This window comes from Macadamia integrifolia, chromosome 12, assembly GCF_013358625.1.
Source record: "Macadamia integrifolia cultivar HAES 741 chromosome 12, SCU_Mint_v3, whole genome shotgun sequence".
NCBI classification, from domain to species: Eukaryota; Viridiplantae; Streptophyta; class Magnoliopsida; order Proteales; family Proteaceae; genus Macadamia; species Macadamia integrifolia.
Genome location: NC_056568.1, coordinates 26,856,054 through 26,879,514, shown reverse-complemented (window position 1 = coordinate 26,879,514; position 23,461 = coordinate 26,856,054). Strand labels below are relative to the sequence as shown.

Here is a 23,461-nt window from a genome sequence, read left to right as displayed (position 1 = left end):
ACAATATATATATTTTTTTAAATACAACTATAAATAGGTATTGCTGGATTTATAAAATGGAAAGGAATGCTAATTATTAAGGTAAGATTTTGTAGTAAAATATTTCTTCCATATGTGCATTTGGGATAATTATAGATTGAATTTGAAATTTAATTTCTTACTAACAATAGTTATTAGGAGGGAAAATGAGATTTAATTTCTTACTAACAATGTTATAGAAAGGTAGATGGAAAACAGAATTGGAACCCAAGAATTCAAATTGGGTATCACATCACACAGATTGGATTGGACATAGCCTGATATAGATGGATATTTAAGGGAAGATTGGCAGTATATATTGGGCTATAAATCAGATTGATCCATATCAGTTGATGCTGATTTGGAATAGCCCATTTGGAAATAGAATCTCTTTATCAACCTTTTTCTCTTCACCCACTGGCCACCATGTCTAACTCTCATTGGACTGGAAGAAAGGATTTTCAGACCATTGATCGGTTAAGAATGAGAATTAATGATGAAACCAAATTCTAATGTAATGTCACATCACCGTTGGTGAAGCTCTTTACCCCCATAATAAAAGTTTGGGTAAAAGATTGCTATCTGGTCACATGACCCTTGTCCAATACTGGGATGAGAGATCTGAGTGCGTATTAGGGTATCAACATGAATGAGATTTTTTTATTTCACAGGTAGTTGAGGGATAATTTTATGCACCAACTATATATCTGGGTATAAGGGTATCAAAACCTAAATTGAACCGGTAAAACCAGTCAAATCAAACCAAATTGAAGCCTTATTGGACCCGTTTTGGTTTGAGATATTGTAATCCCAAAAAAATCAAATTGCACCATAAACTGAATGGACCCTAAACCAGACCAGAATCTATTCAAAACCTGGATTAAAATCGAAAGCGAACCAGTATGAAATCGGAAACATTCTAAAATTCATAGTTTTGTATTAATTTGTATGAAAAATCAAATCAAATCGGGCAAAAAAACCAAAACCAACTCGATTATAAATCGATATAAGAAACCAAATCTAAATCAAAATTAAATCGCATTGAAACGGAAATTTCCTTATGGGTTCAATTTCGATCTCATCATTTCTACATCAAAACCAATTTAACCAAGACCAAAACCAGGCTAAACCAATCCTTGATGGAAAAAAATCCTCTCCAACACCACTGACCCTCCAATAATCCATCCATGGGTTGACAGAGTTTGGACAAGTATCCCCAGGTGTTGGTAGGTGTTGGGATGCATGACTAAGGCCTCCCATCCCTTAGATGGATCATTGGAGGGTGTAGTCGTTGGAGAAGAGCTAGATCCTCCGTTGACACCCCTATCTGGGATCATTGGTATAAGCACCTGATCATTTACTAACCGGTCGGTTCAATTTAGGGATTTAACTAATCAATTCCAATAAGAAACTATTAGTGCAGGGCAAGCTTTTGACACGCAGTTGTGAAATTAACACGTGATGGATTGATTAAAATTAAAATAGAAATATAGATTCACAAGCAAATTCAGACAGAAGGAATCACAAAACCACCGAAAAATGTCAAAATTTTAATCATCAAGTTAAGAATAACCTAAAAATGGAGAATTAAAGTCAAAAGGTTCAAGAACAAGAATACCGGATGATAAAGAAAGAAGCCGATCAACTTGAATTTGGATTGGATAATTTATTATATTAGAGGTCCACCTCTCTTGTCTTCCCCTTTTTGCTTGACATGTGAAACCACCAAGGCACCAATCTTTCTTTCTTTCTTTGTCTTGTATTGTCTTGTTGTAAAGGTTTAAAGAAACAGCCCCAAACCCCCACTCTGTCACTCCCCAAACCTCTTTCTCTCTCTACAAGTTCTCTCCTCTTCTTATATATATATATATATATATATATATATAGTCTTGTTTACATTTTACTGATATAAAGAAGTAGAATTTTCCGTTTGATATTTATGGTTTGTTTTTTCCTCTTTTTTTTTTTTCTTTTTAAATGAATCGGATAAAAAAAATTCAGAAATGTTGGAATATGGTAATCATGTTCTAACATTTGAGTTTCGTTCCACAATGAAATTTTGACACATAATTGGAAAATTTTAATTTTGACATGAAACATCATTTTTGGAACAAAATGACTACCAATCGCAGCAAGGGACTGGTTGGAGAGAGAGAGAGAGAGAGAGAGAGAGGCTTTTTATTTTTTTAGGTAGAAGAGAGAGACTTAATTGGTTTTAGCTCTTTCAATCTGAATCCGATCATTCTTTATTTGAGAACTTTTGAATTATGTAATTCTCTTGGATGGTCATTGGGTCATAGATTGAAATATGGATTGACACAAAAATTTAAAGAAATTTTCCTTTTGTGCATACTTTTATTTCTTATTATTTTTTGTGCTTACCGGGATTGTCAAGATTCGTTATCTCATTCCACCTTTCATAAAAGTAGGTTGGGTAATGGATTGTCTTGGTGGTGGATGTAATGCATGTAGGTTGCTTTGGCTTGACTGATTTATATGGTACACCAAGTAGACAGTCGATACCTTATTATAATCTGTCGTTGCCTGTGATTAATTGGTAGTGGTGCGTCAAGTTGACAATCGACACTTATTCTAATTAACCATAACACGTCAATATTTTTACATGGATTTTCACGCCCATCGTTACTTAGAATCTCCATGTAGCCAACCCCATAAAGTTGAGATAAGGCTTAAGATATTGTTGTTGTTGTTGTTGTTGAGAGAAAGAGAGAGAGAAACTTAATATAGTTTGTAAGAAATGTACTTAACTAAGTCTAATATGTGATGCCATGCTTACTCTCTATTTGACTTGCACATATCTAAGTATGAAGTTACAGAAATATATGGATGCCAAAATATGTATAAGAATATAGATGACATACTTGAGGAATGTTGGCTTGTCGCCAAGAGAGATGAGCTTTGCCTTCTATTATGCTAATTTTGCATGTATCTTATCAATTAAAAAGCAAAAAAGCCAAATTATTCAAGCCTTTTTCTAAAATGCCTTGATGCTTTGTCTAATGAAGAAGATACTTGTTTCAAGATCATCTATTCCATCAAGTCTCCAATATAAGATGCTACTATGCAGTCGCATTTCCTTTTTATTCTACACCCACCAATTCATAAATGAGAATTTTGCACGATCATTCACGAGATTTACCTTTAGATGAACATATGTGTAGAGGATTCATCTTCTTCATCAATAATAACTGACTCGCAACTCTCTACAACTCTCCCCTATCTGTGCTCTCATCTTTTGCACTCCCTGTGCATCTACTTTATCGTATCACTTCTTTGTGTATCTTTTATCTCCACAATGTATGATTCTTTGTCAGGCATCATAATTTGTTGATTTCGACTACTAATATCACATGCGTAAAATTAAAGGTGTCAATTTGGAAACAAAAAAAAAAATCAACTAATGAAACTAATCAGATCGGCAGAATTTCTTGTCGGGCCAATTTCGATTTGTTTTTAAAAAAAATTCTTAAATAAGATATAAAAGTTAATGATGAGATTTATTATTCTATGAGAATAATTATAGCTCCTTATCATCTTCGTTGAAGAGATTTTATCTTCACCTTGGATGGTAGAAACCTTTCCCCTAAACAAAACGAGTGTGAGAAAAAAAAAAAGTAATAAAGAGAGAGAGAGAGAGAGAGAGAGAGAGAGAGGTGGGGAGGATAGAGAATCCGAGAGGGTTGGGTAAGGGAATGCAGGAGTTTCTCTCCCTCCCTCTAACGTTATTTTTTTTTTTCTTTCTCCGTCGAGGTTATCATCAGAAATGAAAAAGAAGATGCACCCCACCCAACCATGATTTTCTGAAAGATTCCCACAATGACGAAACGCCCCTTAAAGCTGAGGTTGACTTCCAAAATGAAAATCCAAACCCACGTGATCACTCTCTCTCTCTCTCTCTCTCTCTCTCTCTCTCTCTCTCACACACACACACTTAAAGAATAAAGATCGATATCCGTATTTCTTATCGGATCAAGAACGATGATTTACAAACAAAAGGGTAGGATCCATGATAGAGAATTGAGATTGAGATGGGCCCTACCTAAATTGTTGTGTGAGCTACAAATCTGCTTTAATGATTTCATCATATTATGTGATTCATATCGTTTCACCTATTTTTAGGTATTTAATGATCAAAATTATTATATTTCATTAATTTACATAATACAATAGAGAGATTATTTATCTATACTTCATGAATAAATCATTTGTCAAATTTCCCTCCTAAATACTAAACTTAATTAAGAGTATTTTTTTTTAATGAAATAAATAGATCATAATTGATATTCGATACAACAAGTTTTGTGCAATGTACGAACATCTTTAATCAGACAGTTCCTACACATTGTCTCTTAAATAATATTTTCAACCAAAAATAAATTAAATATATATAAATGATCTATACTAGATTTTACTTGTATAATAAAATACAAGTAAAACCTGATAGTTTTATACAATAGTTTTTGTTCTTCCATTTTGTTTACTTGAAAATTTGAATATATATATATATATATATATTTTAATGCATATTCATCTATAGATGTAAATGATTAGTTGAAATTCTATATTCAATCATGATTTAAGTTTTTAAGAAATATCATTTATCTCACCAAAAAAAAAAAAAATAGAGAGGATGTTAATTAGGTATGTCATAGGCTTTCTTGAACTAACGAATCAATCAATGGGAGAGGCATAGGGGCCATTCCAAGGGGGAGGAGAGAGTTAGAAACAGATATCGATATACCGGCAGTATACCCAATCTTTTCCTAGAAAAATAAGACACGTTTCACGTTTTAATGCGTTTAAAACTTATTCTTTTTTTTCTTACATCGTCCACTGTTTCTATCTCTCTTTCACCTCCTTGAAATGACCCTTTGCCCTTCTAGTATCATGTCTCGTCCCCCGCTTCCATTGGTGCTACCTGATAGTTTACCACACAAGGGCAAATTAAGTTCTTTGTGCAGGACCATACGTAGCACTTCCTGAGTGTATCTCTCTTCTCCTACAATAGAGGGGTGGACATTTATTTCATAGGGGAGAGGAGAGAGATAGTCTCATGGAGCTGCTAGTGTACTCTACGTTCCAAAACATAGTTCATTTTCTCCCTAACTAATTAGGGGAAATGAATAGTCCCTAGTCAAGACTCAGGCAGTCCTTGCTCCCAAACACAGAAGGCAATGAAATGAAGCACCCACCCCAGTGTAACCCAAAAACCCACCCCCTATTTATGCCCATTTGCTTCTCCATTGACCCCATGCTGATGTAGAGGCAACGCATTTAGGTACCGTTATGATAATTGTGATTACTGCACGCATGTAAAGGCCAATAGGAACATACAAGAAAGCATCCATAAAACATCATTTTCCATTTTATAAAGGGATAGGCCGATCATTTCACTGAGAGAGGAAAGAGCTGAAGTCAAAAAAGCATTAACGTACGTTGCACTCCGAACAGAGTTCATTTTTCCTTTTTCTTTTTTTTCTAAATTCCTTGTTAGAGTAGTACATGTATGGTACATGAGCGAATCAAAGGTGAAGATTTTTCCACTGAAATTGCTTAGAATCTGGCCAAGAATTTCCTTCCATCATGCAAAGATGATGGGATGTAATATCCTGGCTGTACATTTGGTGCCTTCTTAGTGGACCCACATTCGATGCTTATTTTAACTTGATCACTTTATCATTAATATCTTGGCTAACCAAATCCAAGGACAGGCATTGATTCCAATGAAACCATTATAATAGATGAGTGGAAGCAACTTCAGATTTATGTCTGCTTCATTAAACCATATGTGTTTTATGATTGAACTATTAAGGGCATTATAACAAGATCTGACCAAAGAGATAATAAACAAAGAAGAGTATATGGGGATGTGGGTTATGTTGAATTAGTTGGCTTTTTTTTTTTTTTTTTAGGGTTAATTCATTCAAATGGAAAACATGAGTTACATAAGGTTTCAGTGCATAGGACAAGAAATCAAGAAGTGGAATATGCAAAACCCATTGTACATATCATTATCGGGGCCTTCCAAGAAAGGGGATAGACGAAACCAATAACTTTCCTAAACATACAATTGTAAACACAACTTTCACTAACAAGTTAACCACTAGAGATCAATTAAGTCAACAAAGAAGGAAAATGGACATCACCATTTCTTGCTACATGTTCTCATTATACAATTGTAAATTTGGGTATAATACATTTCTAAAAAGAAAAAAAGGGTATAATACATACGGAAGAGGGATAGGTACACCGCCGATATCAAGTATAGTGGTAGATAGCAGCAATAGGATCACATGATGAAGTATCATTTAGGAAGGATATGAGTATCATTTCAAAAAAAGGGAAGAGAAAGATAGACACAATGGGTGCTAGCATACTTGATATCGGCAGCATACCCGACATTTTCCCAATACATTAATTATATATTAAAAGAAGATGTATATTTGTATTTTGGATATGGTTTTCTGAGCAACTGATATAAGGGAACACATCAATGAAGAAAAAATAAACGGTTATGTACATATGGTGTAGAGAGGTCATTTGGTGAGGAGAGAGAGAGAGAGAGAGAGAGAGAGAGAGAGAGAGAGAGAGAGAGGGGAATTCTCTTACAATTTCACATTCCCTATAACACAACAGAATGTGATGTTTCTTGAAATCACATGACAAATATAAGCAATCCATTTTCACGGTTCTTTTAATCTAAATCGAATGTTCATGTTTAAAACTGGGAGAGTGCATAGTAATATCTAGAGTACTAATACACATGTATGGACATACATGGGATGTTTGCTAATACAAGAAGAGGTATTTAATTGAACTAGATTCAAATTGGACATATAGCTAATCAATACTATGTTTTCTCTCCCTCTATCTAACAATCTATAAAGTGGAATATATGTCATTTGATGTTTGGAAAAATAACAGAACCTTGTGATAATAATAATTCACTTTTTTTTTTATTTAGTTAAAACATCTATGCATTTATCAAGATTTTCAAGTTAAAACATGTCCAAACTCCAAAGTATTGTCCTTAGGGTAAGATATTTTTTTTACTTTTTTGTTTTATTCAAGACCTAAAATAATGAAACTTAGTCAATGTAAGATGTTGCATGATTTTTTTTTTTTTTTTTGGGGGTGGGGGCGGTTGGGGGTGGGGGTGGGGGTGAAGGTGTGGGGAGGGAGGTAGAATGTTGCATGATATCACTTCTAGATTGATCTATCCAGTACTTCATTAGTGTACTTTTTTTGGTAGAATTTGAAATATATATATATATATATATATATCTAATCACTTCCCCAGTGTTGGAGTTCTCTCTCTTTCCTTTCAATCTTACTATTTTACAATTGATTGTAAAGATGATAATAGTTGTGCCCATATTATCTCTAAATGGGCATTAGGTCACCTTCATATGGGTCTTTGGATGACTTTCTACCTGGTGGATCTCGCAAAAATTGTATTATTGCATCTGCCTTTATAGGTCTCAATCTATGAATCTATATACCCCCACTTGCAGAGTGTCTTTTCGTACCCAAAAAAAAAATCGCAAGAAAACAAATAACAGCTACCTATTATTGTCAATGTCAATTTCACACAAACTTTTGTATTTTCCTCCTGCTAACAATTTGCAAATGTAGAGAATTTTTGGAAAAGACATCACATATCATATATTCTCAAAGAAATATGAAAGTTCTACTGCAAAATCTCTCTCTCTCTCTCTCTCTCTCTCTCTCTCTCTCTCTCTCTCTCTCTCTCTCTCTCTATATATATATATATATATATATATATATATATATGAAAGTTCATGTGCTATGGTATATCTATCAATTGCAATCATCATGTACTCCTATATGCTATTTTCCACTCTTTTTTTTTTAAATAAAAATAAATGAATTTATTTTTTTATTAATTTATAACGATATTATATATATGACAAAATATCTTTGGCCAATAGAAGTGGTTGTGTTTGAGCACTTAATTCCACTATGTGGAAAGATCAAATGGTGAATCCAACCATTGGATACCAAGGAAATGGTTGAGATATACAATATATTAAAATTTAGAGCTAAACTCAATAATATATCATCATGTATTGACCAACATTCTTATGTATGTCCATGCACGTGTACTCTATTGAGTAATGATTTTTTATTTTTGGCCAAGAATCTCTACTAATTAAGTTGTGTATAGCTTGCACTCTCTCACAAGGAGGGTGAAATCATTACGCTATCCATATGACCAATGTCTTGGCCCCTCCTCTCATTAGCTCCCACGCTAATGCAGACACAAGCAACTAGGCATCAATCTTTTTCCCTTTAATTCACCTGTATTTGTTTTATTGTTTAATAAACTCTATTCGAATTGAAACTTGACATATAAAGAAAAGAGGAAACCTTGGGGTTTATCTGTCCACAAAATTTAAGGTTGATCTGATCTATCACATGACAATAGTAAGTGGAAGGTTTCATATACAACTTTATATGAATACAGTCAATATCTTTATTGTTGGATAGGAATTCTCGATTCTCATACTCTTATCAGAAAGTTGAAGTGTTCACTGTGTTCATATATGACCGTGTATGAAAACCAATCTATTAAATTTATACACAATCATGTACTTGTTCGAGTGTCACTTCAGGTATCAGACAAACATAAGTGGGATGACCCTATATAATACCATTTCTATATTTTCGTGATGAATGAAAAGCAGTCATGTACATACATTAATTGTTTATTATGTAAAAAGGGTATAAAAGAATCTGTACAAGAGGAGCGTAACAATCTTTTTTCTCCCATGAGCCATAAACCCTAAGTTACCCTAGATTGTACTTCCCAATCCTCAAAATTATATGTGTGTGTGTGTGTGTGTGGTCCTTCCCATATATGTGCGCTCTGTGTGTGTGTGGTCCTTCCCATATATGTGCACATAAACTTTAACTTTTCCTTATCCAAAAATGAAAAAAAAGGGAGGAGTGTGGTAGGTTTAGGACTAATGGGAGTACTAGAGATGGTGACTTCAGATTGTTCAAAGTCATTAATTGGACCACTTTGATTGTGGCCCAGTTCATTTGTAGCCCAAATGGGTTATATTACATGGCTCAATGTCATAGGACAAATGGGGCCCAAATATGTCATAACCCTTGTCCATACTCCCAATGCCAAAAAATGTGACATGTTTTTCATAAGCTGGTCCTTCTATCCAATCTTCCACTTCTTTTTCTTCCTTGTTTTTCCCTTCCCTGTCTTCAATTGGATGCGAATCTTGTGGTGGAAAAAGGGGTCGTACCAATTGGATTAACCCAACCCAATGACCCTCTTCTCCACGTCAGCAGATGCTCCAAGATAGGGAAAGGGAATACTTAGTAGTCCTTTCATACATAAATTAAAAAGAAGGGATTGGTTTTCATACATGGTCATGTTTCAACATTTTCGAGTATTCTTATTAAATGATTATTATAAGTTTTCTTTCACTTATAGAGGAAGAAGAATTTCTTCACCACTGGTGATGACGTGACCCTGTGATTGGAGTATTCTTATGCCATCATTAACTTCCACACTCTATTGTAAATGGACGAAAACATGATGAAGAGATAATTCGATTCTAAATAAAGAGGGTCATGAGGGTGATTTTGTTATTGTACAAGATGCGCAATGAAACGTAAGATCACTATCGTCACATTAGTCATAGATATTAACCTTCGTATCACATCACAATCTCATTGATAGATGGTGATTTGCTAAATTTGCAACTTAGTAATAAGTCTCTAATATGAGAATCCACCAAAATAATATCTATAAAGTTAACATTCTTTCCTTTATGGGTGATGGAAGACTGGAGAGTGGAGAAGGACAAAAGAAAAGAAGTTGATCAGCCTGACCACCTTGTATAAATAGGTTTCATTGGACCTATAGTTCCTCACAGCTAAGACCAGAGCTAGCTAGTCTTCTATCAAGTTCTTATTCTATACTAATTTCTCTATTTATAGAGTTGTGAGAATGGAGAGGCTGTTGTTGTTATCCAAGCAAAAGCCAGTGGTGATCTTCAGCAAGAGCTCATGCTGCATGAGCCATTCAATCAAGACTCTCATCTCCGGCTTCGGGGCAAGCCCTTTAGTACATGAGCTTGATGAGGACCCGAGAGGACGCGAATTGGAGAGGGCACTCACCAGGCTAGGGTGTAACCCCGTCGTTCCTATTGTGTTCATCGGTGGAACATTGGTTGGTGGAGCAAATGAGGTCATGGAGCGTCAAATGAATGGTACTCTGAAAGAAATGCTCATCCGAGCTAATGCAATATGGGTTTGATAATGTTGCTATTCGAATTTTATTAGGCTCTAATACCATGTTAGAAAATAAGCTCTATACGCCCGGTTTTTGTACCAGCCATAATATACATAGATAATATAATATACCCTTAATTTTTACATGTAACCACCTTTATAAGTAACTGATAATAAAAGTGAGATTTTCCATAATTCTTAGTTTTGTTTACCATTGTTTCAGCTATCTTCTTACTGTGAGGACTGAAAGTGGTAAAGTTTAGATTTTGAATACTATCTTTTGAAGTATAATTATGTCTTGCATTTCCCCTTTTAGTCTTGAAAGATTCTTTTTGGGGACAAGGATGCCTAAATCAAATCAAGGGTTTTAGAAATTAAATCTTAGTGGTGTCCCCTTGAGAATATTTGAGAGAGAGAGAGAGAGAGAGAGAGAGAGAGAGAGAGAGAGAGAGAGAGAGAGAAAAGATCTATTGTGCCATTATACTCAAAATTTTCAAACTATAGTGTCTTGTGGATACATTTAAGTACATTACAAGGGAACATTAAGAATGTGTAGGATCTGAATAATGGCACCAACAGGTTACATAGGATAGTATATATGAAAGTGTTAGGGCATGCTTGAGGTAATATGTGGTTGAACTAAGCATAGTAGTTGAATGTAGTAACTTAATTATAGGTGTTGCAGATTGTAAAAATTTTTTAAGAGAATTAAGAAGTGCACTACACCAAAGTGCAAATTTCAGTATGCGCCATCTCACATAATGAGATGTAGGGGTCGCACTGATACTTTCTCTTGTGTTCTGGCCTATTTGATGCACTCTCTAGATGATATCATTCTTTGTACTACAATTGATGCATGAGGAACCTTCTCTCATATTTTAATTAGGTTAAGTTCTGTTTGATAGGGTTTTTACCTTTCTATATGTACTATATTTAACTTGATGGGAAAATATGATTTATATTGCCTCTGTCAAGGAAAAAATTGGACTTTTCTGAGTCACATGGAAGCCACCTCTAGTCCAACAAACTATTGGGTAGGAAGCCCTCCTTTTGAATTGATCATATATCAAAGCTTTGCCTAGTTTTAGGTCCCATCTCCACCATTTTTGCTATTATTTATTAGGATTTCCATATCAATAGCACAAGGGAATCTCTTACCATAAATCAATCACGGGACATATGAAAGTTCAATAAAAGACCCACATGGTTAGAGAGAAAATATCGTATCAACAAAAACCCTACATAGTTTGGTTGTAAAAAGGTGTGGGAAATCATACACCCCTTATTCCAACATACATTTATGCTTTCTTCGGATGGGCTTTGAATGGGGTTGGGCCTAGCTTGAAATACGACAATTTATGGTGGGCTAGGGTTTTGAGGCCCAAATTGCAACCCCCTATAATGAACTACCATGTGCCATGTATTCGGTTTTTAGCATTAACTTAGGGTTAATCAACTCCTATCCATGTGTGTAGAATTTAGTGAAAATAAGAGCAAAAAAGTTGCATCATAGATCAACAATCCAAAATATAGAAGGAAATTTTAATATAAAGGCAAGTCATATGGTTGAGTTGGATCATAAAATTTGACATATGACCAATCAAGAGATTGATCTATCAAATCAACAATTTAGATCGGCCTCATGAGCATCATATGGCTAAAAATTCTCCAATAGTTTGCCCTAAATTTTTTTTTCTTGTTAAACAATCCTTAAAATTTTCATCCAGTGGTAGAGAATCGCCATCACCTTTTCAAGAATACATAATGATATAGTATGCCATCCTTGAATAAAATAAGGGAAAATGATGTGTGTGCATCACTCTCATATTCTTTCTCTCTTCCATTGTTTTAAAAATCAGAATTATATCAATCGATTCAGATAAGAATTTATTGTTACTGATCCCGATCATGAATGTTCAAGAGCAACCGATTCTAGGGTTTTTGGGACCCATTAAAACCAAAATCTGCATGATGTTAGGACCTATTCAACCCTGATTCCGAGTTCAAAATCATTGTTCTTCTCTAACATTCTCTCCTCCCTCATCATTCCCTCATGCACCCATTGGTATGAAAAGATTCCAATAAATGCAAGCAAACATATATATAAGGGAGAAGGTATATTCTTGTGCAAACAATATAAAGGAACACACAAATGCCAAGTGATAAAACAGTATCATACATTGGTGGGTAGCAATCAAATGAGAAGAAGAGAGCTACAGACAAAAGTGCTAGCGTGTCCTATTCAAGCGGGTGGAGAAACTTTTCCCTGAAAGCGAACTAAACCGGCCGACATATATGCTATCATGCGCACCACCTAGTTACTAGTGTTATAAATGTATTGTCTACTACTGCAACCACTAGAGTTCCAACTTCCAACCCCCATAGCTCTCAGACCTCAACGGGAGACCTTGGGGTTTACTTGTCTACAAAATTGGGTTCCATCTAGACTGTCACGTAGATATTTGAGGCCGTTGAGAGATTCTTTTCCAGGTGAACCACCTAAAAAACCTCTTCCCTTTAATAAAATGCAGAACTAGTAGCTGAAAAAATGGATCCCTATTAAGTGGGACAATACCTCCTTGACTTGAGTTGAAACTTCTTTATTCAGTTATGCTTATTATGCACCGACTCTTCTTTAATTTGGCTCACTGATTTTAATATCAGATGTTTATGATCAATATTTTTCTCTACCTTCTTAAATTCTGTTAGATGCATCTTTGAGGGATTTGGGTGGCTTGCCAACACTGTTTCTTTCTTTCATAGTATGTTACTAGGATAAGGCCATACCTAGTGCACGAGGCTCCTGCCTCTACAGGATCTAGGGAGGGTCATAATGTACATAGTCTTACCCCTACATCGTGGAGAGGTTATTTTCCGCGAAAATTAATAACAATCAACTATATTGTCAACATGATTTTTGTCATTTGATGGAGATACTTTGAGAATATCTTCTTTAGTTCAAGTACTTACACCAATCTGTGATAAATTTTTAGACCTCACTTCTCTAGTGTCTGCTTTACAGTCTTGTGAAATTTGTAAAGAATGAAATAGAGGTGAAAGTTATTCCGAAACTAAAAGGTCACAGGCAATTTTGCTTGGGTGAGAAAACTAATCCATGTCTAATGGAGTTTGATTGCAGAGGGGAATGAGGATATGTAATGGTAGTTGAAGTTTGTGGTAATGATTAACGTGAATCATCTCTCTAAGGGGAACATGTCTAGAAGGTAAGATCCTCAAAATTGAGTTGGGAATTTGTGTATAATAAAGCTTTGATCCAAGTTGGGAGAAAGCTAAGCTTTCAGGTTTTCAACACATGTCTGGGTTACTTTATCTTGGGTCACCAATCAAAGTTTTTCTTTTTGTCCAATTAAGAGTTGTGATAGCATGATAGTACGATACTCCGCCTTAGGAAGCGAGGTCTTATGATCAAACCTTCACTGTTGCACCTAAATTCTTGGGGTTATCGCATGAGAATTTTCGTCTCGGACTGACCCAGTTTTATGTAAGTGATATCACAGTGATCCCAGGGATTAGTCGGTTCAAAGGTATAAAAATAAAAAAATTAAAAAAAATAATAGCATGGCAGATAGGAGGATGGTCCTTCCTATGCTCAGAAGACAAGAGCCTCGAAGTACATTTGTCATCACTTCTGCCATGGGAGGATGGATCTGGAACTCCCATTGTTCACAGTAATTTTCATTTCAATTATTCGATTCCCAGATTTTTTTTTTTTTTTTCTCTCTTTTTGGTTGAAAGTTTTGTTTGAGATGTTGCTACAAAAGTAAGTTTTATTGATTTTCTGTCATTTTGTTGATTAAAAGAGAGATTTAATAATATGTCAAATGGCCTCTGCATTTTTTTATGCTATCTAGTCATATGGCTCTTGCATCAATGCAAGGCCAATGAATTGAAAAGGCACATAGGGGTGCGCACAAACCCATAAGCCCTCAAGGCAAGGCGAACACTTCCCATCATTCATTTTTAATTGATCAAGCCTCCTTAAGGTAGCAATCTTTCGTAACAATCCACGTAGCACTTGCATCTATAGCAATGTTATTGTCCCTCAATTTTTTAGATGTTCCCTAGAAGAATGAGATCTTTCTATTCATATAGATTACTATAAAAATGGATTTAGCATTATATGAAGTGTAGCAAGGGATGGGTATTTGTATTTCAAAGAGGTCGGGTCATCATTTCACCCCCTGTGTCTAGGTGTGGCCGCGCAAGGGCCACACGACACGACCAGGTAATGTTCTTTTCGCCTTAAACAAAAAAATAGCCCGATCCAATTCCTTAAATTAAGGGTGTCAATAGAACTAGAAATGAAACTAAGAGAGGCCATTTAGAACCAAATAAAATCAAGCTAAAAGGAAAATCAGTTAGGTTTTGGATTTGAAAATTGAATTTTCATTCGATTCAGTTTTAAGTTAAAAATTGTTTATTTAAATCCAATCGAATGAAGTGTAACCTATGTAAACCAACCTCAAACTGAACCTAAACCATATTAAAACCCAAAAGCTTAAAATACAAGTTCCAAGATCTCAATTTTCACTTAATCTCTTTCGTCTTTGACTATCGATTTTCTTCACATTTAAGGACTTAATTCCCCTAGTAATCCTGACCCGCTACCAACAATAAATGGGACCCACTAGCTCCGGGACCATTTCCATTTTCCAACCTTGAAACACAAGAAAGAGCTCTTTACACCAAACCCCGACCTAAGTGGGCCCCCTCTGTCCACGTGGCTTACACAGCGTGTGTATCCACGCCAATACGTACAAGTGACACGAAACACCCCGATGCATGGGCAACCCTTCCCAACGCACGCTTACAGTGAGAATCGCAACACTAGAGTGGGCCCCAATACCATTTCGGCCCACTTAATTGTGTTGTGGGTCCCCACTCCACAGCAAGGATGCTGCTATTGTTGTCTTACACGCTTCGTTGCGCTATCATTTTCTCTTGATGCAGTTGCCCACCAACCACGAGATCACAAGTCTAAATAACCATTGGTACATATCTAACGGTCCTTAACTCTCTAATCAACAAAAACAACTACAAATGATGATACATGAAGAGCAGGAATGGGTAGAAACCAAAAAAACAAAAATGGATAGAGAGAAACATCAATATAGGGGTGGTTCGAAATATCATTAAAGATGATATATCAAAAATAAAGATAGGATAAGAACGTCAAAAAAAGATTATACATAAAAAAGTCAAGGATTGAGAAGAAATGAATGAAAGATCTTATAAGAGACAAAATGCATATTTCTTAGGCTTCGTTTGATAATATTTCTACTGTTTATGTGTTTAGAAACAGTATAAACGATTTTTCACGTTTTTTGGAACATAAACGGATTTTTTTGTGTTTGATAAACTTATTTCTCTGATTGTTCACATCGAGACCTACAACACCAACAATGGCGTCAAGGATCTTCAAGGATTTTTTGATGTTTGGCAAATGAGTTGTCTTTTAATCAATTTTTTATCAAGTATTTCCCCAATATTTTGGCATAAACTTGTTTCTAAAAACAACACTTGTTTCGCCATTCAGGTTTCTTCTATCATAAATCGCCATAAATTTTTATTTATGTTTCTAAAAACGGGTGGAATGAAACGGATTATCAAATATGCACAGAAAAACGTAAAAACACATTTTTAAAAATATTATCAAACAGTGCCTTAATGTGTCAACGCTCTTTGATCGAATAGGAAAGAATAATTTCTTATTTCAAAAGAGATAATATGTCATATATGTTTTACAGTACAAAAAGGAGGTTCGTCTTTTTTTTTTCATTTAATTTAATTTAGATTAAAAATCATCATTTTAATCGAATAGAACCAAAAAAAAATGCAACCATATAAATTGAACATAAATCATATTAAACCCTAAAAGATTAAAACACGAGTTTTAAGATTGTTAGTGTTCACTTTATCTCTTCTGCCTCCATTTTTTATTGTCGATTGTTCTATTTTCTCTTCTGTAGTTCAGCATTTCTTTTCATTTCTTCTTTTTTATCTTGCTTCTTCAAAGTCAATACGAGACAATCCTTGCCTCATACAAATCGAAGAAGTGAAACAAACAAAATCAAATAAGTTAAACCGAATTACCGAGAATCCTTGGCCATATACAAACCAAATGAGCAATCGAATGAAATCTCCCATGCGTCCCTATGCTAGCATCTTATTCACCGTTGGATGGAGAAGAAAAAATTCCCAACACTAAATTTGTCATTTCATCTTATGGATTCAAATCCTCTCTAATGCCATTGGAGGCTCAGCTTGCATCCAACAACTGGGAAGACCCAGGCACAGCCCAACAAATGGATATGTACCCTCAGATCCTCCCAGCCGTTAGATACACGCTAAGCCTCCAATGGCGCCAAAGAGGATCCAGTTCCTCATCTTATTGGTTTTGGTTCAAATTTGATTTGTACATATATGTATCTTAAACCGAACCAATTGCCAACCGGTCTACTGGTGAAGGAAAACTTCGGCCTTCCTTATTTATCCGTTTCGATTTTCAAAATCTCAGACAAAAATGCTAGAACACCGACACTAAAAGCTTTGAATCGATTCTCTCTCTCTCTCTTGAGACTGTTCAAATTGAGCTCGAATCTTGTATTAATGGCGTCCTGATCAGGTACTTCTACGATTGCTTTCATGATTATCTTGGACTCCAGCTTCTTCTTTTGACTCTTTCTTCCTTCTTCTGCTATTTCGGTTTCTTAATCTTTTCGTTCTTTTTCTTCGAATGATTCTCGCAGATCCGATGATCGTAAGCTAATTCGAGACTCGTTTTCTACTTAATTTTTCAGATCTATGGATGATTCATTAATTTTTCATCGTTTCTTTATGAATTTGAAGCTGTGATGACATAGTTTATTTTATCTTCTTTGTAGGATTAATTTGTTTTGGTAGCAGTTGTTGTCGGGGGACAAGCTATTGGCTCGTATGAAGTACTTACTTCGTCGGCTTCCTTCTTTTCCTTTTCAATCAAATGACCTTGATGTGTTGTCTCGTAGCACACTCATTGACAGATTCTTTGTCTCATTGAATAATTATTCGATGTCAAGGTGTGGATTAAGCTGCCCCCCCTTTTTCCCCCTTTCAGTTTTCTCTGTTCTGCAATTTTGTTCGTGGCGGATTTTAAATCTTTTCCGCTTATGAATTGAATTTCTGTGGATGTTTGTGTAGGCCAGGAGAGAGGAACTTAATTACACTTGATTCTTGCTGTTGAAAGAGGTTCTCTGTTGTCAAATTGTATCTGCAAGTTTGTTGATTTAAGGAGAAAATAAATAATGGAAGGAGAGGAGGAACGGGTAGAGCTTAAATTCCGCGTATTTGACGGCACGGATATTGGTCATAATAACTATGTTGCATCTACTACTATTGCAGCACTCAAGGAAAGGCTTGTGACCGAGTGGCCTCAAGGTTTGATATATTTCCCCTGCATTTTTCTTTGTCTCTGAATTAGATGTTATCTGAGATGTTCATGGAAACTGAGATCAATTTGTTGAACCGTATGATCACCGAGACTATGGATGTGACATTGAGTATTGGCTTTACAGTTTCTTCATTGCCATTGTTAATTACTTGCATTGCTTGTTCAGCTATTGCCTCAGAAAGATGAGTTTTATTTGTTGCATCTCATGTTTTAGCTTCCAGAAAATTAACGAGAGTATGGTATGGTATCTTACAGATGGTTGGTCATATACTTATCTTCAGGTTGAAATTATGTCTTGCTTTCTCCATGGGGATGTGAGATTGAAAAATAAGATGCAGAATTTAAAAAGAAAAGAATACCCGGTTAGGGCTTAGTAAAGAATCAAATCCTTAAATGTACAGTTATTTATCTGTTGAAATGAAAACCTAAAACGATGCAGAAAAGAATGGAATTCGCAAAAAATAATCACGCAATGCAACGGCTATGTTTGGTTGCAAGGGGAATTAAAGGAAATGGAAGTGAAATTTTCATACTTAAAAAAAATATATATGTAATCATTATCCCATGTGACCATAACATTAACTTCAAATCATTCCATATATGGTTATAAATTTTCACTTCACTTTGCATCCAAAACCCTTTGCTATAATATGTAAAATAAAAATTACATGTAAAATGTATTGTTACTAAATATGGTTAAAAAAAATTAAGCAGTTTCTACAATCACATTGGATTGCATGGGATAATGATTACAAACATTTCTTTTTAGTATGAAAATTTCACTTTCCTTTCCCTTAAATTCCCTTTGCAACCAAATGGAATCAAAGGATTCATATGGTTCCACAAGATTTCCTATGTCCACGGTGAGATGAGATCTGCTTCACTGTCAACGGAGAATAGAATTAAAGCCGCTTGTCCTCACACTTCTCTCAGATTACACAGAATGAACTTACTACAATTCATTACAACAATATATAGGTAGACTTTATGGAAATTCACATATATCCTGGAATGAACCCACAAATCCATGTGACAGGATACAAGACATTGTACCCCCATCAATATTTTTTTTCAACAACCTTGACAAGAAACAGGGAAACAAATTGACAGTCTTCAGTTGTTACAATTGATAGAAATGCTACCTCTCTGGTTCTGAGCTTTGGCCCATGGTCCAATTTTGTCCATCTCGGGTGCTCTACCTATTCTTTAATCCTGATATCAGTGAGGTTAGCCATTTAGAGTGAATTTATAATATGGCTTGTTTACAAAAATGAGTGGGGATTGTGCTTTTCTCTGTTTTTAATGGCATTTACTTGCTTGGATCTTCAAATTCCTTTCTGTTACTAAGTAGCTTTCTATAAGTTACCCTTTCAGAATTTGATTGTCCATTTGTTTGAGATTTACTTTGCATTTTGTAACTCTGCTCAAAATTATAAGCACGCAAGTGTGACTTCTTGCATTATTTGCCTTACTTTCTGCATATATATGGAGTTACAGATGCTTGACATTTGACCTGAATATATGTATACGTTTTAATGTCTTTTCCTTACTATGCAATCCACCATGACCTAAAATAACTAATTATATCATCTTCCTGGTTGTTCTAACTGGGCATCAGCATCCAGCATCCCTTCGAATTGTCCACGGTGTAGTAGTTCGTTTGTTGACAGTTGATTGAGATTACAATATTGCCTCTGAATTAGTTTCTGCTATGTTTTCAATTCATTTATATATGCCTATTTTATCATCTGGTTTCCTAATGAAGCCTCTCCATTGCCAGGAAAAACAGTCGTACCTAAGTCAGTAAATGATGTGAAACTTATATACGCTGGGAAAGTCTTAGAGAACAGCAAGACACTCGCCGAGTCCAGAATAATCTTTGGCGATCTTCCTGGTGGAGTTATTACAATGCATGTAGTGGTGCAGCCTTCTGTATCCAAGAAGAATACAGGTATATTGTGTCTCCTGTATGCTATAGGTTCAGTCTTTAGGGCACTTGAGGACCATACTACTAAACTAGTTAAAAACTCTGATAGGACTGGACAAAACTACCAGGGAACATCTCCCAACTCCCCCCACCCCCTTCTATGAAATATCATTGCAAATACACCTGCTGTGCACCTAAAGGTCTGGCAACTATTCCTTCATGCCTTCATGGTTTCCTTAAGAAAGGGGAGCAGTGTGGCAGGGTTCTTTCTGTAGTAAATGATGGCTGCTATGCAACTTTAGGGACTACCTTATTTAGCAGTCTCTGCAGTTTCTAGACTGTGAATCCAGAGTCATGGTGCTTAACACCATCTCTGATAAACAATACAACTTAAGTTTACTTGCATCAACCCAGTTTTTGAACCATGTAAAATTTGGTAGGTAAGCTATAGCTGATGATTTCCCCTAATATATGGTTTTAGTTCCCCTTCAAGGTTATGAAGATATTCATCAAAGTGCCACAACCCATGGGAATGACATTCTTCTGTTTTGTTTGGTTGTAAACACAGACAATAACCAGGAGGAGATGCCGAAGATGAACGCGTGCACATGTACAATTCTTTAATAAGACAAAGCCCTTCACATCACTACTCACATCGCTACTTTGCTGAGAGAGCTAAGCAGATTCCCCCTCCAAAAGAAAAGAAAAAAAAAAAAAAACGTTTGCAGATTCCTGCTCCAAAAAAAAAAAAATTTGCATTTTCCATTCTCTATACAAAATTAGTTAGGTTCAATAGGCCCGAGTTGTCGTCAAATTTGGCCCATTTTTGTTATTTTTATTTGCTTCCTTTGTTGTTATTCTCCATGTTGTAATCATTCTTGTACAAGGTAGCTCAAAATATGTACCAAATGTTTGACCTTTCTTAAAACTGGCAGAAATACTGGGAATGAGCCACTACCAGTGTCGGTGAATGGTGAGGGCATCATGTCATAAGATCCTTGAAACATGGAGGATTATTGTAACTTATATGGCCTATTCCAAGGCTTAATCTTTATTGATTACAGGCATGTTGGAATATATGCAATTCAACATTTAATCATTTATTGACTCCAGAGCAATCACTGTAATAGTAACACATCATGTTGGAAACTATTTTAGCGGCAGAATTTCATTTACATAGTTGATTCAAAGTGTGTTGTGAGGATGGATCAGTGATAGTAATAGCAGTCTGCAGGTGCCACTGTAGAGATGGTTAGAGCCTCAGAGTTAATCCTAATAAGCACTGGTTGTTATTTCACCCTCCTGATCAGATCATTCCCATTCTCATTCTGGTCTAACAGTAAGGAAGCTACATATTGCTCCTCTCACTCTAGGTAACACAGATGTGTACAATCTGCATCTTAGAAACTAAAATATCTGATCTATTTTTTCTCATAAAATAGCTCTCTATAGTGATTAGAGGCAAGGAGGAGACAAATTAGAAGGCAAAAAGACAAGGGAATGGTGGAGACTAGTAAAAAAAATTATCGCCATTTTTCAAATTCTCATTATCCAACACACTTTTAGGACTGTATAATGGTCTAAAAAGTTTTGTAACCTTTTATAAACTTACATACTGCTCAGATGTCAATACATAACGGCCATGTTTGGAAATTTAAAGGGAAGAGAAACGAAATTTTCAAATTTAAAAGAAGAAAAAAAAAAAAGTTTTGTTATCATTATTCCATGTGACTGTATAAACTACTTTAATTTTTTACCATAATTAGTAATGATACATTTTACAAGTAATTTTTATTTTATATCTTATAACAAAGGTTTTTAGATGCAAAATAGTAATGAAATTTAATAACTAAATATGATAGGATTTGAAGTCACTGATGTAGTCATATTGGGCAATGATTACAAAATTTTCTATTTAAGTTTGAAAAATTCACTTCTCTTTCTTTAATTCATCTTGCAATTAATCGAAACCAACAGATTAGGAAAGACAACCTATTGAGCTAGGTGAGAAGGGAAAATGCCCTCCAAACCAGGGCAGTTAGAGCTGCGGATGAATGATTGGGTCAGTCCTACAAACATAATGGCAGTTATTTACAAGTCATCACCAAGTATTCTTCCACCAGCCCTTGTTTTCCGGGCTCTTCTTTCCACCTTTGAACAGTGTGCGGATCTTTTCCCCCTAAAGAAATCCTTTTGTTGCACAGTAGGGTCCTTGTTTTGCCCATTGGTTGCTACTTACATCTATAATTTTTTCCGAAGTGCATTTTTGTACATGCATTATGTTAAATATTGAAGTCACTTTCCCAAAATATTTTTTTTTTTAAAGGGAGGGTTATCTAAGCAAGCAGCATAGGGGAGTTCATCTCTTTTTTTTTTTTTTCTACAGCAAAATGATCATTTATTAAAGCAAGCACACAAGGTGTACAGATTACATAATTCAGACAGCCAAGGAGTGATTGTGGCCGGTCAATCTAACTCATACGGAATAGGGCCTTTCAGGTCAAGGAGTCAGCAATGCTTTTAGCCTCCCTGGGAATGTGACTGAATGTACAAGACTCAAAGTAAGAAGTAAGATGTTTGATGGAGTGCATCTATGATTAACCACAAAATGTTTTCATATATAAGGATAGAGAAGTCATTTCATGTGAGGAAAGATAAAAAGAGGGTCCTACTAGGGGTGTCAGTTTAGCCCTGATGATCCAAACCCGCCTTAACCTGCCCTGAGTCCGAACCCTGTTTAACCCGACTATGAGGGCCAACCCAGCCCAACCCGACCCAATCCTATGTGGGGTTGGGCTGGGCTTAAGTTGAGGCATAGAAAACCCAACCCAACCCAACCCTAACCTGCCCTGAGTTTAACCTTGATTATTATTGTGCTTTGTAGAATGCAGGTGTCTCTCCCAACTAAGGAAGTTTCTTGTTGTTGTCATTGAGTTTCTTGTGTAACAAAAATATGATAAATAACAATATAGCCAAAAGAGAAAGCACAAAGCCAAAGGAAAAACGCATCTATGAAGAACAAATCTTGTTTCTCTCTTACATTGGAATTTGCATTCACTTTTGAGTTATCTATTGTATTAAATGGAATTATTGAAATTTAGAATTGAAAATGTTGAGGTTTTTATTTTTGTTTTTGTTTTTTTTTTTTTTTTTACTGGAACATTGGACATATTGACATGAAATAACTCCACTTGCCTAATATTTTGGGTTGAGCTTGGCCCACGTGGACTTCCATTGTGGCCAAGATTTAATTCAAATCATAATGTCATTGCATCATGTTGTATGAATGAAAAAAGTAACTAAAACACTACAAGGAGCTTTCCTAAGCTTTTGAAAAACCGACAAGAGAACTTCATTAGTAGAAGGGACCATTTTTCTTTAAATTCTTAGCACATGCTAGCACTTTGAAGAATTTAGGGGGGCGGAGGGTCAGTTATGACCAATGTTTTTCAGACTTTGAAGGTAGCAGAGTGGTTTGAAGAATTGGAATTAAAATTAAAATCGGAATTGAATCGTACTTATTGGAATGTGATTCCACTAAGAAAACTAGCTAGGGTCAACCCGACCCAACCCGGCCCAAGCCTGAGCCCTGTAGGGTTGGGCCTGAGCATTAACCCGATAAGGTTGAGTTGACTTTTGGAACCTAGGGTTGGGTTAGGGTTTTAAGAAACCCGGCCCTGTTTCACCCCTAGGTCCTATTGTACCTTTGTTAATTGACTCTGGGAATATTTTCCCTTTTTTTTGTTGTTAAAGAATTTCTTATAAAA

At 35.5% G+C, this 23,461-nt stretch overlaps 2 protein-coding genes across 3 annotated transcripts; both read left to right on the top strand.

The window, feature by feature from the left end:
* Positions 1 to 9,961: 9,961 nt before the first annotated feature.
* On the top strand, positions 9,962 to 10,512 carry LOC122056972 (monothiol glutaredoxin-S2-like). The gene has a single exon (XM_042618953.1). It carries the CDS (start codon positions 10,034 to 10,036, stop codon positions 10,340 to 10,342), a length of 309 nt encoding a protein of 102 aa, XP_042474887.1. The 5' UTR covers positions 9,962 to 10,033; the 3' UTR covers positions 10,343 to 10,512.
* Positions 10,513 to 16,807: 6,295 nt separating this feature from the next.
* Positions 16,808 to 20,793, top strand: LOC122057369 (membrane-anchored ubiquitin-fold protein 3-like). Of its 2 annotated transcripts, XM_042619442.1 has the most exons (6): positions 16,835 to 16,963; positions 17,088 to 17,098; positions 17,223 to 17,396; positions 17,518 to 17,754; positions 19,548 to 19,718; positions 20,263 to 20,793. In XM_042619442.1, exons 4-6 carry the CDS (start codon positions 17,622 to 17,624, stop codon positions 20,316 to 20,318), a joined length of 360 nt encoding a protein of 119 aa, XP_042475376.1. In that variant the 5' UTR covers positions 16,835 to 16,963; positions 17,088 to 17,098; positions 17,223 to 17,396; positions 17,518 to 17,621; the 3' UTR covers positions 20,319 to 20,793. The 2 variants fall into 2 exon arrangements, with proteins under 2 accessions (XP_042475375.1, XP_042475376.1); XM_042619441.1 differs by lacking the exon at positions 17,088 to 17,098 and having other exon boundaries at positions 16,808 to 16,963.
* The last annotated feature ends 2,668 nt before the right edge of the window (positions 20,794 to 23,461 follow it).

Excerpts from the sequence above, each read along its gene's own strand:
- LOC122056972 (XM_042618953.1), top strand. The coding sequence starts at position 10,034 with ATGGAGAGGCTGTTGTTGTTATCCAAGCAAAAGCCAGTGGTGATCTTC.
- LOC122057369 (XM_042619441.1), top strand. The coding sequence starts at position 17,622 with ATGGAAGGAGAGGAGGAACGGGTAGAGCTTAAATTCCGCGTATTTGAC. Across the intron at positions 17,755-19,547 it reads TGTGACCGAGTGGCCTCAAG|GAAAAACAGTCGTACCTAAG; the intron begins GTTTGATATATT and ends CTCCATTGCCAG. Across the intron at positions 19,719-20,262 it reads TGTATCCAAGAAGAATACAG|ACAATAACCAGGAGGAGATG; the intron begins GTATATTGTGTC and ends TTGTAAACACAG.